The 14,292-nt window shown below is 51.0% G+C and overlaps 1 protein-coding gene across 1 annotated transcript in view; it reads left to right on the top strand.

Annotated features, from left to right (window-relative positions):
• Positions 1-14,292, top strand: part of TMEM266 (transmembrane protein 266) — a 144,412-nt gene that overhangs the window by 95,602 nt on the left and 34,518 nt on the right. Inside the window, exons 7-8 of the mRNA XM_082647313.1 lie at positions 1,304-1,442; positions 3,274-3,389. Coding sequence (XP_082503439.1) covers positions 1,304-1,442; positions 3,274-3,389 — 255 coding nt within the window. The remainder of the gene's footprint in view (positions 1-1,303; positions 1,443-3,273; positions 3,390-14,292) is intronic.

The following is a 14,292-nucleotide window of genomic DNA, read 5'->3' as shown; positions in this document are numbered from 1 at the left end:
ACACTGGACACAGGAGTCTGTTCAGCTGTGCCTTTGGGTGGGTGGGGAGGGGGGTGAACTGAGAAAGTTTCCAGCAAAGGAATGGTCTAAAAAATCTCCTTGACTTTCTGCAAAATTTAACAAGTTATTCTTTTTTTTTTTAACATCTTTATTGGAGTATAATTGCTTTACAATGGTGTGTTAGTTTCTGCTTTATAACAAAGTGAATCAGCTACACATATACATATATCCCCATATCCCCTCCCTCTTGTGTCTCCCTCCCACCCTCCCTATCCCACCCCTCTAGGTGGTCACGAGCCACGGAGCTGATCTCCCTGTGCTATGCAGCTGCTTCCCACTAGCTATCGGTTTTACATTTGGTGGTGTCTATATGTCCATGCCATAAAAAGTTATTCTTGAATCATTTTGGAAAGCTTTTGAAACGTGTTCTAAAACAAATCCACTCTAAAATGGCCCCATGATCAGAGAGCTGAGTGGGGGAACCATAAAAGTGTTTCTCAGCCTGGGTTTCTGCAGAGCAAACCGGTTGCTTTGTTTTGTATAAAAGCAGGTGGCGTGTGGTGGGTGGAGATGAGGTGCGGGGGAGGCTGGCTGACCCCCAGAGTTTGGTGTGCACAGGACAAGGCAAGGCTGTCAGGGTCTGCTGCCCACTCCTTCCTCACCACCCCATTCCTCACCACACACACTTTTTAGCCTCTTTGGGCCAAATGCTGGGAGCAGACATAGGGGCCTGGCCTGTGGAAATCTCAGACCAGGCCAGGCTGGAACAGGCAGATGGAAGGTCAAGGCCCAGAGCTGAAGCGCAGGCTGGGTCCCCTTCTCTCCGAGCTTTGCCTCCATGCAGGGTTAGAGACTCAGCACCAGATGCAGATGAGATGTGGGCTCTAGGCTGTTGCTTCCCAGGGGTAAGGGGCTTGCCTTCAGCCTCCACTGCCAGTGAGGGATTCAGTGAGGCCAGCGCAGGAAACCTGCGACATGGGATGCAAACCCCACCCCGAGAAGGGACAAGATGCTGGAGACGTATGCTTGCAAAAGAAGCTTGGAACAGCCCAAGGCCGTCCGAACCAAGGCTGGCGATGGGCTGAGGTCACTTGGAGGAGAGAGAGTGCTCAGGGGCACATCTGGGGTGGGAGGTCCCTAAAGACTAAGGAGGGTCACGAGAGGCAGCCAGGGATGGGGGTGAACTTCTGAGGGGGGTGCAGGGGATCACTGGCCAGCACCAGCTGCTTTGCGTGACCTGGTCTCTGGTTCCAGGACATTCAGGAAGTTGGCCCAGGGCACTGAAATCCACCTCCTCTCACAGGTGTTTGATGGGGCTGTGATCATCCTGTCCTTGGCCCCGATGGTGGCGTCCACTGTGGCTAATGGGCCCAGGAGCCCCTGGGATGCCATCAGCCTCATCATCATGCTCCGGATCTGGCGGGTGAAGAGGGTCATCGATGGTGAGTGGCCTGAAAGGGGTGCGTTCGAGGCAGGAAGGATGGTCTCTGGGGTCTCTCATCCCCTTATCGGGGTACCCTCTCCCTGGTCCCCAGCCCCATGTCCCATCCTGTGAACCCTGTGGGGTTTGACATCTTGCCAGGGAGCCCCTAATCCAGAGTCCTCATCAAACTGAGCTGTGATCAGGTCCAGCTTTGTAAGGCCCACGCAGGAAAGGCACTGGGAGATCATCTAGTCCATTCCTCTCATTTCACACATGGGGAAACTGAAGCCAAGAGGGATGAGGGTCACACAGGAAACCAGCTCTGAGTCAGGAGGGAAGCCCAGGACCCCTGACGCCCACCAGTGTTCCCTTAGCTGTTCAGCTTCCCCCATCTGCACAGGCTCTGCTCTTGGCTCTGTCCCTGAGGGGCTGCCACTGGCTGGGAGCTCATGGGGCCCCGTAATCCAGAGTCCAGGCTCTCTCTCTGGGTCTCAATGTATGTCTTTTATAAGTAGGATCCACTGTGAGTAAGAGAGACTCAGAATAGCAGTGACTAAAACAAAACAGAAGCTTATTTCTCCCACATGAAAGCCTGGGCCAGTAAGGTAGGCAGTCCAGGGCCAATAAGGAGCTTCTGAAGTCATGATTCCAGGTTCCTCTTGTATTGTTGCTTTGCTGCACATAGCCTACTTTCCAAAGTCACCCTCATGGTTCAAGATGGCTGCTTCAGTGCCTGCCATCACATCCTCATTTCAGCCAATAGGAAGAAGGAAGGGAGGAAGAAGATAAAGAAGCAAAAGGAAAGCCCCAGCTGCCTTTTCTTTTTACACATCTTTACTGAGATATAGTTCACACACTGTAAAACACACATTTAAAGTACACAATTGAATGCTTTTTAGTATATTCATAGAATTGTGCAAACATCACCAAAATCTAAGTTTGGAGCATTTTTATCACTTCAAAAAGAAACCCATACCCATTAATTAGCAGTCACTCCCCATTCCCCTCCAGCCTTAAGCAACCACTAATCTACTTTCTGTCTGAATAGATTTGCCTCTTCTGGACATTTCATATAAGTGGAATCATTTATGTGGTCTGTTGTGTTTGGCGTCTTTCACTTGTTGTAGTATGCATCAGTACTTTATTCCTTTTTATTGTCAAATAGTATTCTATTGTATAGATATACCACATTTTATTTATCCATTTGTCAGTTGATGGACATTTAGTCTGTTTCCACTTTGGGCTGCTGTGGACACTCATCTACAAGTTTTTGTATGGACATATGTTTTCATTTCTCTTAGGTTCCTGGGTATGGAATTACTGGGCCATATGGTCACTCCTTGTTGAATATTTTGAAGAACTCCTGTTTTCCAGAGCAGCTGCCCCATTTTTCATTCCCACCAGCCACGTGGGAGGGTTCTAATATTTCCACTTCCTCCTCAACTCCAGGTGCCTTTTAAGGAAGGCTTCTGGAAGCCGCTGCACAACACCTGCACTTGCATCCCGTCATGCAGGATGTAGTCTCATGGCTTCTCACAGCTGCAAAGGAGACTGGAAAATATAGTCCTCATACCAGGCAGCTGTGCACACAGCCAAAATTAAGGGTTCTTCTATCACTATGGAAAAGGAAAAAAAAAAAAAAAAGGTATCTTAGTCGTGATGGGTTAGGGTTCTAGCCCTCTTATAGTTTCTGGGTGCTGTTGGGTACCTGACACCACCGCCCCCGCCCCAGTTCTTCCAGGAACCACACCTGGGCCTGAGCCTGCTGCCGGCTGGATGCTGGGACCAGCCCCTCCCCCACCAAGCCCTGCCGCTGCCAAGCTGTTCACGGGGCTGTCTCTGTTTTCCAGCCTACGTTCTGCCTGTGAAGGTGGAGATGGAGATGGTCATCCAGCAGTACGAGAAGGCCAAGGTCATCCAGGACGAGCAGCTGGAGAGACTGACGCAGATCTGTCAGGAGCAAGGGGTAACGCGTGGCCACTCTCAGTTCTGCCCAGTTCCGTCCAGGGCTGAGGACCCTAGTGGTTTCTAAAGTCCCCTAGGGTGCCAGAGCTGCAGGTGCCCTGCGGTTAGCGACCTCCTCCAGCCCCTTCACAGACACATGGGAACCTGAGGCCCAGAGTGGGGAGACACGTCTCTAAGGTCACTCATGCCCAGCCCAGCCCAGCCCGGCCCGGACTCCGCCCTGGCTCTAAGGCCAGGCTTCTTTTCATCTCTCCGTGGTGACCAGTCAGCTCTCCAACCTGAACTGGCTGAGTCGTCCCCTCAGTTATCAGGGTCTTCTGGGCACGGCGGTCTCTGAAGCAGGGGTCGGATTCTGTGTACAGAGGTTGCTGGGCGCCGCTGTGGGCCAGTTGCCACCCAGGACCCCCAGACACACTAGAGAGGCTTCAGCAGTCGCCCTCTGCCCTCTAGGAACCCTGGCAAAGACTCAGAGACAGGGACGGGCCCTCCAAGGCTGTGCTGGGCAGAGCCAGGGGGACAGGCAACCGGGGCTCGGAGAGGGTCTGTCTGGGAATCCAGAGGCTTCTCTCAAGGTCCAGCCCCCCAGTCCTCTGCTCCCTCCCCCAGGACTTCAACCAAGTCACACACTTCTTTGCCCTCAGTTCTTTCCTCCCTAAGATGAGGGGACCGCTCCCATGTGAGTGGGACAGACAGCCCCTTCTATAGGAGTTTAGGGGAGGGGACTGGGGTGCTCAGGAGGTCGGAGGACAGCAGGGCCCTGCAGCAAGGCTGCAAAGCGCTGTAGAAACATAGCCTCAAGTGCAGGGAATGTTCTGGTACCAGCCGTGCAGGGTGGGAATGCCACAGAGCGACGAGCTCGCAAGGTGGTGGGAACGTGTGTGGGAGGATGGGCCCAGCCCCGAAGCCCTCGCTGTCGGCCTCCAAGGGTCCTGGGCACTCACTGCCGCGGGCCGTGCTTGTTCGCACCCGGAGCTGCTTCTCCCACTAAGCTGGATGCTCCCCTAGGGTAGGCTTCGTCCAACTCGTGTTTGTCCCCAGCCCAGCACCCCCTACGTGTGGGTCTCCTGGCTCCCCAGCCCCAGGCTCTCGTGGCTGGAGGAGGCGCTGGAGCGGGTGGGGAGTGTGTGGAATTACCCCACAGGAACACGCAGGCCACGTCTTCCAAGTCATCCCCTTGGAATGTCTGTCCGGGAACATTTATCTCTTTATCTACTTGGGCAACACCACGGCCTTTCACTTCAGCACAAAACGCTTATGAGTGACAAGAGGGGCCATCAGGGGACACAGTCCCCAGGGGCACATTGTCCATGGGGTCCCGGGAGTGGGGCCGTCTAGGCTGGGAAGAAGTGCTAGGCTGGGAAGAAGAATGATGCTCCGGTCCCGAAGCAGTTGGCCTCAGCTTCGTGCTTACCCGTGCATCTGGTCAGCCAGGAGTGTGCACAGGACAGGCCCCTGCCCTCAGGAGGCTCTGGGTGACTCGGGGCATTTAGCAGGCCCATGGTAGACAGCAGCAGTCCCGTGTAATGCATGCTTCAGCAGGGACACGTCGGGGGCTCTCGGTGGGGTGGACGGGTTTCCAGAGGTGCTGACATTGAGCCATGGACCCCTGGAGAAGGGCGCCAGGTAGAGGGGACAGGTGAGGCACGAGAGTGGGCATTGTGCTGGGGGGATCAAGGCTGTTCAGGGTGTCAGCAGAGGCGGGGAGTGGGGGGATTTGGAGGCAGGCTTGGGGAGGGCCGCAGGGCTGACCAGGGAGTTTGGGCTTCATCCAGTTGGGAGGGAAGAAGCCTGGAGTGTTAGAAGCAGGGCCGGGGGGATTTGCTCAGATTTGAGTTTTTGATGTATCTTTCTGGTAGCCTTTGAAGGATGGATGGGAGAGGCAGGAGTGGAGACGGGAAGCCCGGTAGAGGCGGCAGAACCACCAAGGGGAACGCGGCCTGGGCTTGGGGCAGAGGGAGGTGGAGGGGTCAGGGAGAGGACAGCTCAAGTGTCATCCAGGACCCGGCCAGAGCGTGGTCAGGCAGCTCTCAGTCTGCTGTCTAATAGGAAAATGAATGCTCTGCTTCATTGCGTTTGGCCACGTGAAAGACACAGACACAGCGCCGCATCTGCCCTCCATAAATGCATGGCCACGTTAACAGCCCACGTGCTGCGTGGCTGATGGCAGGCCAGCCCTCCTGGTTTCCACTGTGACCCCGTCCTGAGCCCCCGGGGACCCCACATTCCTGCCGTCCCGGTTCACGTCACCCTCTATATGTGGCCTCCTTCCCAGGGATCTGGGCCAGAGGGAGACTCCCTTGGATTCTGCACAGGAAAGAGCCAATAAATAAAGACAGATTCCCTCTACGTAGTGACATCTGGAAAAGAGATAAACAGAAACAAACCATTTTAATTTTAAAAACACCTGAAGCCTGTCATCTTAGTTAAGACAGCAAAAAAGGGCCAGATGGGCTGGAATCCCAGCAGGCTGCCAGGGAGGCGGGAGGGGCTGGCCAGAGCCACACGCTGGGTCACTGGGTTCTGCAGAGAAACCACGAACGCTGCTCTCCCAGAGCCGTGCCCGCTCCACAGGGTGGAGCAAATAGACACCTCATTTTCAGCTGGATTTTAAGACCAGGCTTGGGACTTGACTGAGCAAAAAATGCCCTTAAAGAAATGTGAATGCTGGCTGGTGGAATGTCAGGGATGGCTAGGCCCTTTGAGAGAATAGTGCCTGGAATGGTTAGGATGTTAGGGACAGACCTGAGTGCAAAGCCAGCTTGGCTACTTGTGGCTTTGGGCACCAAGGGGACCTCTGTGGACCTTGGTTTTCCTAATCTGAAAAATGGGGATAATAATACAATCCTTGAAGGATGGTTGTGCGATTGCTTAGCCTAAAGCCTGGCACGTGATAAATGGTGACTCTGTGGGAACTAACCACCCATTTCTCCACGTACACCCATTTTACAGATAAGAAAATTGAGAAGTGGTGACTTGCCCAAGAGCACAGAGCTAAGAGAGGGCTTTTAGAGCCAGGAGTAGGTCCAGGTGTCCTATCTGTGAAAGGTGTTCTTCCCCAGCCCACCTTGCTAAGGATCGTGTTCTATGACATTTTTATACCCACGTCACTTCTCAGGGCTCGGTGAAAACATTGATTAGACTGTGCACCAGGGTGTCTTTAAACCACTGCCTGAGGACAACTCTTCTCTTGCAGGCACAAACCTGGCTGCCCTCAGCTGCCTCAGTAGCATTTCCAAAGAGTCTCTTGCTGCTGCCCTCACTCCCACCCCACCCCACCCCATTCCAGGTCATTCTGTTCATCTTTGTCACAAACTCTTGTGCTCTCTCTCTCTCCCAGCAGGAATTCTTAGGGCTTAATGAAGCAATTTCCAAACTCAATTTGTATATGCTACCTAAGAGATTGAAATGTACCCAAAATTCCAATGAAGTGTGTAGAATCTCAGTTTAAACAAAACACTCACTTTGCGTTCACCGTGCTCTCTCCCTGGCATGTATTTGTAAAACTGTTTGCCAACACTTCACTCATCTTAGCTCTTTTTAAAACTAAACTTTATTTTTTAGAACAGTTTTAGATTTATAGGAAAATTGTGGTGATAGTACAGAGTTCCCATATACCCTGTACCCCTTTTCCCCATTATTAACATCTTACATTAGTATCATACATTTGTTACAATTAATGAACCAATATTAATATGTTATTATCAAGGCCCACACGTTGTTCAGATTTCCTTAGTTTTTATCGAATGTCCTTGATCTGTTCCAGGATCCCATCCAGAACACCACATGACATTGAGTCATCATGTCTCCTTGGGCTCCTCTTGGCTATAAAAGTTCCTCAGACTTGCCTTGTTTGTGATGGCCTTGACAGTTTCGAGGAGTTCTGGTCAGGTATTTTATAGGATGTCTCTCTGTTGGGATTTGACTGATGCTTTTCTCGTGATTAGATTGGAGTTCTGGGTTTTGGGGAGGGAGACAGAGGTCCCGTGCCATTCTCATCCCATCATATCAAAGGTACATACTGTCACTATGACATCACCGTGGATGTTGACGCTGACGTAGTGTTTGTCAGGTCTCTCCGCTGTCAAGTGACTCTTTTTAAATTCATCTTAGCCTTTTTAGAAAGCTTAAATTGCTTCTTACTGTGACCCTGTGGAGACTCTTGGGTGACATGCTTTGCTAGCTTCTTGCATGAATATCTCGCACATTTTATCTTCTGTGCCACATGGCATCTCATTCTCACCACAGGCCACGCCCAAGGTGCCCCAGAACTCCCTTGTGTTATAGATGAGGGGGCCCTGGATTTGGCAGTTGGAGGAATCTGAGGCCAGTTAGGAGATTAGGATGGAACAGGGGTCTCTTACAGCTCATTCTAATCCTTTCCTCCCCCCAGATCACACTGACCTTCTGGTCTTCACAGGGAGACAGGATTCAGTGCTTCCCTCATTCCCTCATCTCTCCTGACTACTGGCTCACCTCATCCTTAGCAGATTCCTACTGGAAAGAGGAGCCCAGAGGGGCCAGGGTTGGGGCGGGGGGAGGGAGGGGGACACTGTTGGTCAGTCTCACCTTTCCCAAGCCCTGGCTGACCTTCTGCTGCCTTCTTCCAGATGGCTCGTTTCTGTGGTGGAAGCAGGTCGCCTCAGACCCCTGCATTCAACAGTCCTTCGACGGGAAGGTCCTTTCACTTTTATTTTGCTCCGTATCTGGATTTTGTTCTCTGCCCGTCCAGCCAGAATTTTCTTAGGCACTCATCTCTCTGGTACACAGATGGATTCCAGAGGTGGGGTGCTAGTTCCTGCCCTTCAGAGAGATGGTACGAACTTTTTGTCTCTTTCTTTGTACTGGCTGCTTCAGAAATCAAAGCTATTTCAGATGCAGTGGTTAAATCAATGCAGTGATATATTCTTCCAACTTGTCTTAAGAAACCACTTCTGAGGTTTCAGTACATCCCTGCCCAGGACCTTGCTCTGATTCCAAAACGTACTCTGAAGTCCCCATTGTACTTGCTCTTTGCTCTATAAGCCTTGCAACAACTTTTGGTCCAAAATAATACGATCCAACTCAGCTCATGGTCGAAGTTTGTTTCTCTTCCCTGCTGGGCCCTGTGGGACCAGTTAAGTTCTTCTTCTTCAGCACCATCCAGTGAGACCACTGGCAAAAGACCCAGGGAGGTGGGGCTCAGTCTAGGGTGACTTGAGGCCCAGCAAGGAGGCCAGTGGAACTCTGTGAGCCCCTTAGGTCAGCCTTAGACCTGGGGCAGACGGTGGTCTCTGAAAGAAGAGTCCTGTGCGGGGGCAGCTTGGAGGGTGGAGAGCATCCTCTTACCATGGGAATCAGCAAGTGGGATTCTAACCTCAGCTCCACCAATAACCCTCTTAACCCCTGGACCTCAGGATCCTCATTGGAAAAATGGAGGAAACAAGGCTTACGTCACAAGGGTGCTGTGACTATCAGATTAATTCAGGTAATATATAAAGTCTGGCCCACTGGAGTCTCTCAGTAAATGTTAAAAAAGAGCACAAAAATAATACTAAATCATTTATATAATGGTGACCATTTGCAAATGTGCTGCCACGTGTTTTAGCTCATTTTGACTTTGATGGTCAACGTTGGCAGGCTGGGTATTATTAATCCTTTTATAGATGGAAAGGCTGAGTCTGAGAGAGGCTGCTGCCTGCCCAGTGTCTCACTGTTTGTCATGGAAGGAAGGGCTGGGGTGGAACTCAGAGTTCAGTGTCCATTTTCCTCCACCCGAAATAGGGCATCCGTACAAGTCACTGTTAGAATGAGTAACACAAACTGCTCCATTAAACAAATCCAGACATCTCCGTGGCCGAACACAAGAGGAGCGTGTTTGTCACCCACACCGCAGCCCAGTGCAATTGCTTTGGGGAGGGGGTAAAGGGACACTGTTCCACACAGTCACTCTGGCCTCCAGGCTCTTCCCCTGTCATGGCTCCTTCTTCTTCTAAGTGTTTGGAGTTTTCTCCCTTCAGCCAGGGGATTAAGAAAGGGAGGGTAGAGAATTGTGCATAGATTTTTACTGGCCGGGCCTGAAAGCGGTGACATTGTTTCTGCCCCCATTTCGTGGGAGGACTCAGTTACACAGTCACACCTAAGGCACCAGATGCTGACAAAAGTAGTCTGAGTGGCCAAGGAGAAAACAGTCACCTGCACAGTCACCTAATAGGCTCACGATGTTTCTACCTCCATTCCCCGCTTCCCACTAGCAGGAGGCACCATCACAATGATTAATCCTTCCTGGATGATGCAAGTCTCCCTGGCCTGTTTCCTGAAGAAACAGGACGATAACCTGGACCCTAAGCGATAGGCATTCCCGCTGGAGGCAGGTGGGGGGTGGTGTCCACTCCACGGTCCTTCGAGGGCCAGCAGCCCCTTCAGCAGGTCACGAGCAGCAGGAAAGGGGTTCTATCCTGGCTCGGGGTGTCGCTAGACGCTGACGCGTTCCAGAGAGCCCCCTCTTTTCTTGCAGAGGCCACAAGCCCCCCAGCTCAGCACAATAGTCTTTGTTACCCGGATTATTCAAGATCCCCACTGTGGGAAGTGAAATTTTTTTTTTTAAACATGGGCAGTGATTTGTAAAACAGCCGATAGCTTTAATGACAAGCCTATTTAGCTGATAAAATTAGCCATCAGAGGAATAATTTATGTTATCCTTTTGCCATAATTTAAATTTATGGCCAACTACCAGTCATCTTCACAGTGGATGGAAAGGGGCCAAGGTCGAATTCAGCTTCACCCTGCTCCTAAATCATTAGTTTGCAACTGTCTCCTGAGTTTTATTGTTACCAACAATGGCGAAACTAATGGAAATAAACATTGGATGCCATCCCAATAGCAGATGGGTTTGAAGGCAGGGCAGTCTGTGCAGACAGCACTAATAGGATGGAAGAAAATTATTGCTATTGCATTAGATACCATCGAGCTTCTGGCCAAAGTGTGCATTGATCAGGCCAAGACCCTGTCAGTTGTACTTCACAAACCAGACCATTAAAGGCAGAGATGGGCTGGGTGTGCCCGCCCTGCCGCGCCCCCCACCCCCCGCACCGGGGTCTGGCCCCGCCTGGGCATGCATTAAAAGCCCAGCCCAATGGAAGGGGCCTGACTCACTCCAGTAATGCACGCTGAGGGCTTCCCTGTGGATCCCAGCAGATCTGGTCAGGTTATCTGATTAGAAATACTTAGCTAATAATGTGCATTAAGAAGGGCTGTGACTGCACTTTCCTTCTTCCCAACTCATAGAATGGTCTTTTTTTCCCCACTGGCCCAGTTTGCCAGTGGAAAATTTGCTTCATTTTATCCTCAAAGCCGCCATGCACTTTCTGTCCCAGAGGCCCAGGCTCACGTGAACCTGGAGAGCCTCAGCGCTATGGGTGTTTCTCCTTATCTGTGTTTAGCAGTTTGACTATAGGGTTTCTAGGTGTGGGAGTTTTGTATTTATCCTCCTTAGGGTTCGGATTTGTGGGTTGGTGTTTTCATTAGATTTGCAAAGTTTTTGGCCATCATTTATTTATTGCTTCTGTCCCATCCTATCAGTCTCCTTCTGGAGCTCTAATTACATATGTTAGACCTTCTGATCATGCCTCACTTTTTTCCTTAGACCCTATTCTGTTCCCCCATTCTCTCTCTCTTTTCTTTTTCTGGCTGTAACTTTTTTTTAAAAAAATAAATTTATTTATTTATTTTTGCTTTTGGCTGTGTTGGGTTTTCGTCGCTGTGCATGGGCTTTCTCTAGTTGCAGTGAGTTGGGGCTACTCTTCGTTGCGTTGTGTGGGCTTCTCATCGCAGTGGCTTCTCTTGTTGCAGAGCACGGGCTCTAGGCGCACGGGCTCTAGAGCGCAGGCTCAGTAGTTGTGGCGCACAGGCTTAGTTGCTCCTCAGCACGTGGGATATTCCCGGACCAGGGATCGATCCCGTGTCCTCTGCATTGGCAGGCAGATTCTTAACCACTGCACCACCAGGGAAATCCCTGGCTGTAACTTTTAGTATTTTTCTATAGACCTATCCTCAAGTTCAACATCCCTATCTTCTACTGTGTCCAGTCTGCTGTTAAACCCATCCAACTGAGTGCTCAATTTCAAATATTGTATATTAAGGTCCTAAAAGTTTCATCTGATTCTTTTTCTAGGTTCTGTTTCTCCACTGAAATGCTACAACTATTTTGTCCATCTTTTCCCACACTTTTCTCTAACTGCTTTATGATTTGATAATCGATCCCTTTTTCCTGCTTGTTGGCATGAATAGTAATTCTTATTGTACGTTACACATTGTTGATGCATTTTAGAGGTTCTGGGTTATGTTATCTTTCTCTAAAGAGTTGGCTGTCTGACAGTGAGGCATTTCCGTAGGAGCAGGGGATGGCCCTGAAGACAGCACCAAGAATTAACTGGCCCTTTCACTTTGTTCCCTCCCAGTTAAGAGTCCCAGAGCCAGCACAGAGCTTGTTATAGACCAGAATTCAGCTGCTCCATTAGCCTTACTGAACACACAGTGAAACTGAGGCCCAAAGAGGAAAGGATACTTACCAAAGTCAGAGTGAGAGAGGGATGATGGGCCGAGAGTTGAGGCTCCTCCTCCAGCCCTGGCTTTTTCCCCACATGGGGGCCCTCCTGCTCTTTCCTGGCCCCCGTTACCATGAAGCTCCCCCATATTCTGTTTGAGCTGAGTCACTTCCACCTCTCCCTTAAGGCTTCAAGTTCCCTGACACAGGGTCTAGGGGGCTGTAAGCCAGAGACATGGGTTCTGGGCCCAACTTTGCTCTGATGCACCATGTGGTCCTAGCCTTTACCCCACACTGTCCCCCAGCACAAAAGCCTCCTGCCCATCACGGGGCCTCAGTTCACCCATCTGACTAAAGAGGCCCTGCTCTCCTAGGACCCCTTGACAACCCTTCATCAACTGGAGAAGCACACGTGGCCATGTTCAGCATATGGGAACCAGGAACCAGGCTCTGAGGGTCCCAGCTAGAACATCCAGACAGTCCCCTGGGCTGTCACAGCCAGTGACCAGAGCTGAGAGCCATTTAGCCCATCTGCAGTGTCTCCGTAAGGAGTCAGCCATTCCTTCTCAGGGTGAGGGATCAGAGCATCCAGCCACCCCATGCCCTCTGGGTGTGAAGCTTGTAAAAATATGTCCCCAAAGCAGGTTGCCTCCTCCCTCACCCGCATTCCAATCCATGCCCATGCTGACACTTCTACCTCCTAAACAGTCTTCATCTTCATCTCCACTGTCTCTACCCTAGTCCAAATTCTGGTCATCCCTGGCCTGCACTGCTGCAGCAGCCTCCCAGCTGGTATTCCCATGTCCGCCCTGGCTTACCCCCATCCAGTTCATTCCCCTCTCAGCTGTCAGCACAGTCCTCTCACGATGCTCATCTGAATCACCACTCCTCCACCTCCACCCCTCCACCCTTCTGTTCAGAAGATTTCAGTGGTATATTGTTTCTCTTTAAATAAGGGCTGAAGTCCTTAAAATGTCTTACCATGGCTACAAGGCTCTGCCTGGTGTGACCCCTGCTGACTTCCCCCAACACCTCTTACCTCCCGGTCTCTGTCTCCCAGACACACCGTGCCTCTTCTGCCACAAATGTCACCCAGAGCTAGCCCTTAGAACTCTCCTGGGACATTTGTTCCCTGCAGTGCCGCAGACAGTGCCTGTTGCTTGGGCCACCCAGGACTTGCTGTGAAGCTGGGAGAGGCAGTTTCATTCCAATACACATAACAGGATTTTAACGTTTCCCTCGCCATGCTTTACCTGACTTCTTAGTGAATAAGTGAATAAAGGAGTGAATGGAGGAACTACCATACACTCGGGTTCATATTTCTAGCCTAAAACTTATTTCAGTGTACATGCCTATGTCTGCACATGTGGGCTTGGGCAAGCCATGGCCTCTGGCGTCTGGCCTGAATTCCGGTGGGACACTCATGGGCAGCTCTGTATCAATTACAAGTTATCAATAATGCATCTGTTCAGAGTGGCCTAGGAGGCCATTAGCTAGGGCTGCCGGCCCTGCTGAGCGGCCTTGGAGAAAGTGGGCTGGGTATGCCCATGGGAAGTTCAGATCATCCTGGGCAGGAGGGGCTCCCAGCCCCAGCAGAGCTAAGGAGGGTTGCCTAATGGGCCCTACGTGACATCTGAGACCTTGCTGCGAGAAGGGTGGCTCGAGCCCTCTCCCCTTGCACAGAAGGCTACTCTATGATAAGCTAGTCTCGCTTTCTCACTTTCTGAGACCAGTGGCCCCATTCGAGTACTGGGTTGTTGAGATCCAGGTCTGAGCCTAGTCTGAGACCAGAGTTAGGGCCCAGTGTGTGATCAGGATGTGGTCTTAGTATGTGACTTGGGTCAGGACTCAGTGTGTGACCAAGCTTGGGGCTCAGTGTTGGGGCTCAGGCTTTGCCTCAGCTTTGGGTTAAGGTTGGGGCCCAGTTTGTGGCTGGAGTTAGGGCTCAGCCTGAAACCGCAGAAAAAAGCTGGGCAAAGCTGACTGGTTTCACACACTGATTTATTGATTCATTCAGCAGTATTTACCGAGTCCCTTCTGTGTACCAAGCAACAAAACAGGCAAGATCCCTGCTCTTACAGAGATTATATTCTATATTCTATTCTTACATAGATTGTGTTCTATATCCCTGCGCTTACAGAGCGGTGAGGGTGGCAGTGGTGTGCTGGAGCTCCCACTGACTCGTGAGAGCCAGCTGTGCACAGTTCTTCACAGTTCTGCATGACATCATGTTGGTAGTTTGCAGTTGGCCATGGTGGGAGTATTTATACCAGAGATTAGCACGTACTATAAATCAGGCCTCTTTTTTTCTATACCAGCACACTACTGCAGCTGAAGTGACGGACCACACGTGTTTATCTGATCTCCTTCCCCAAACTCCACC

This window comes from Grampus griseus (genome assembly GCF_964374135.1).
Source record: "Grampus griseus genome assembly, chromosome: 2".
In the NCBI taxonomy this organism is placed as follows: domain Eukaryota; kingdom Metazoa; phylum Chordata; class Mammalia; order Artiodactyla; family Delphinidae; genus Grampus; species Grampus griseus.
Note: the sequence above shows the minus strand (reverse complement) of the source record. Positions and strands in the feature narration are given on the sequence as shown.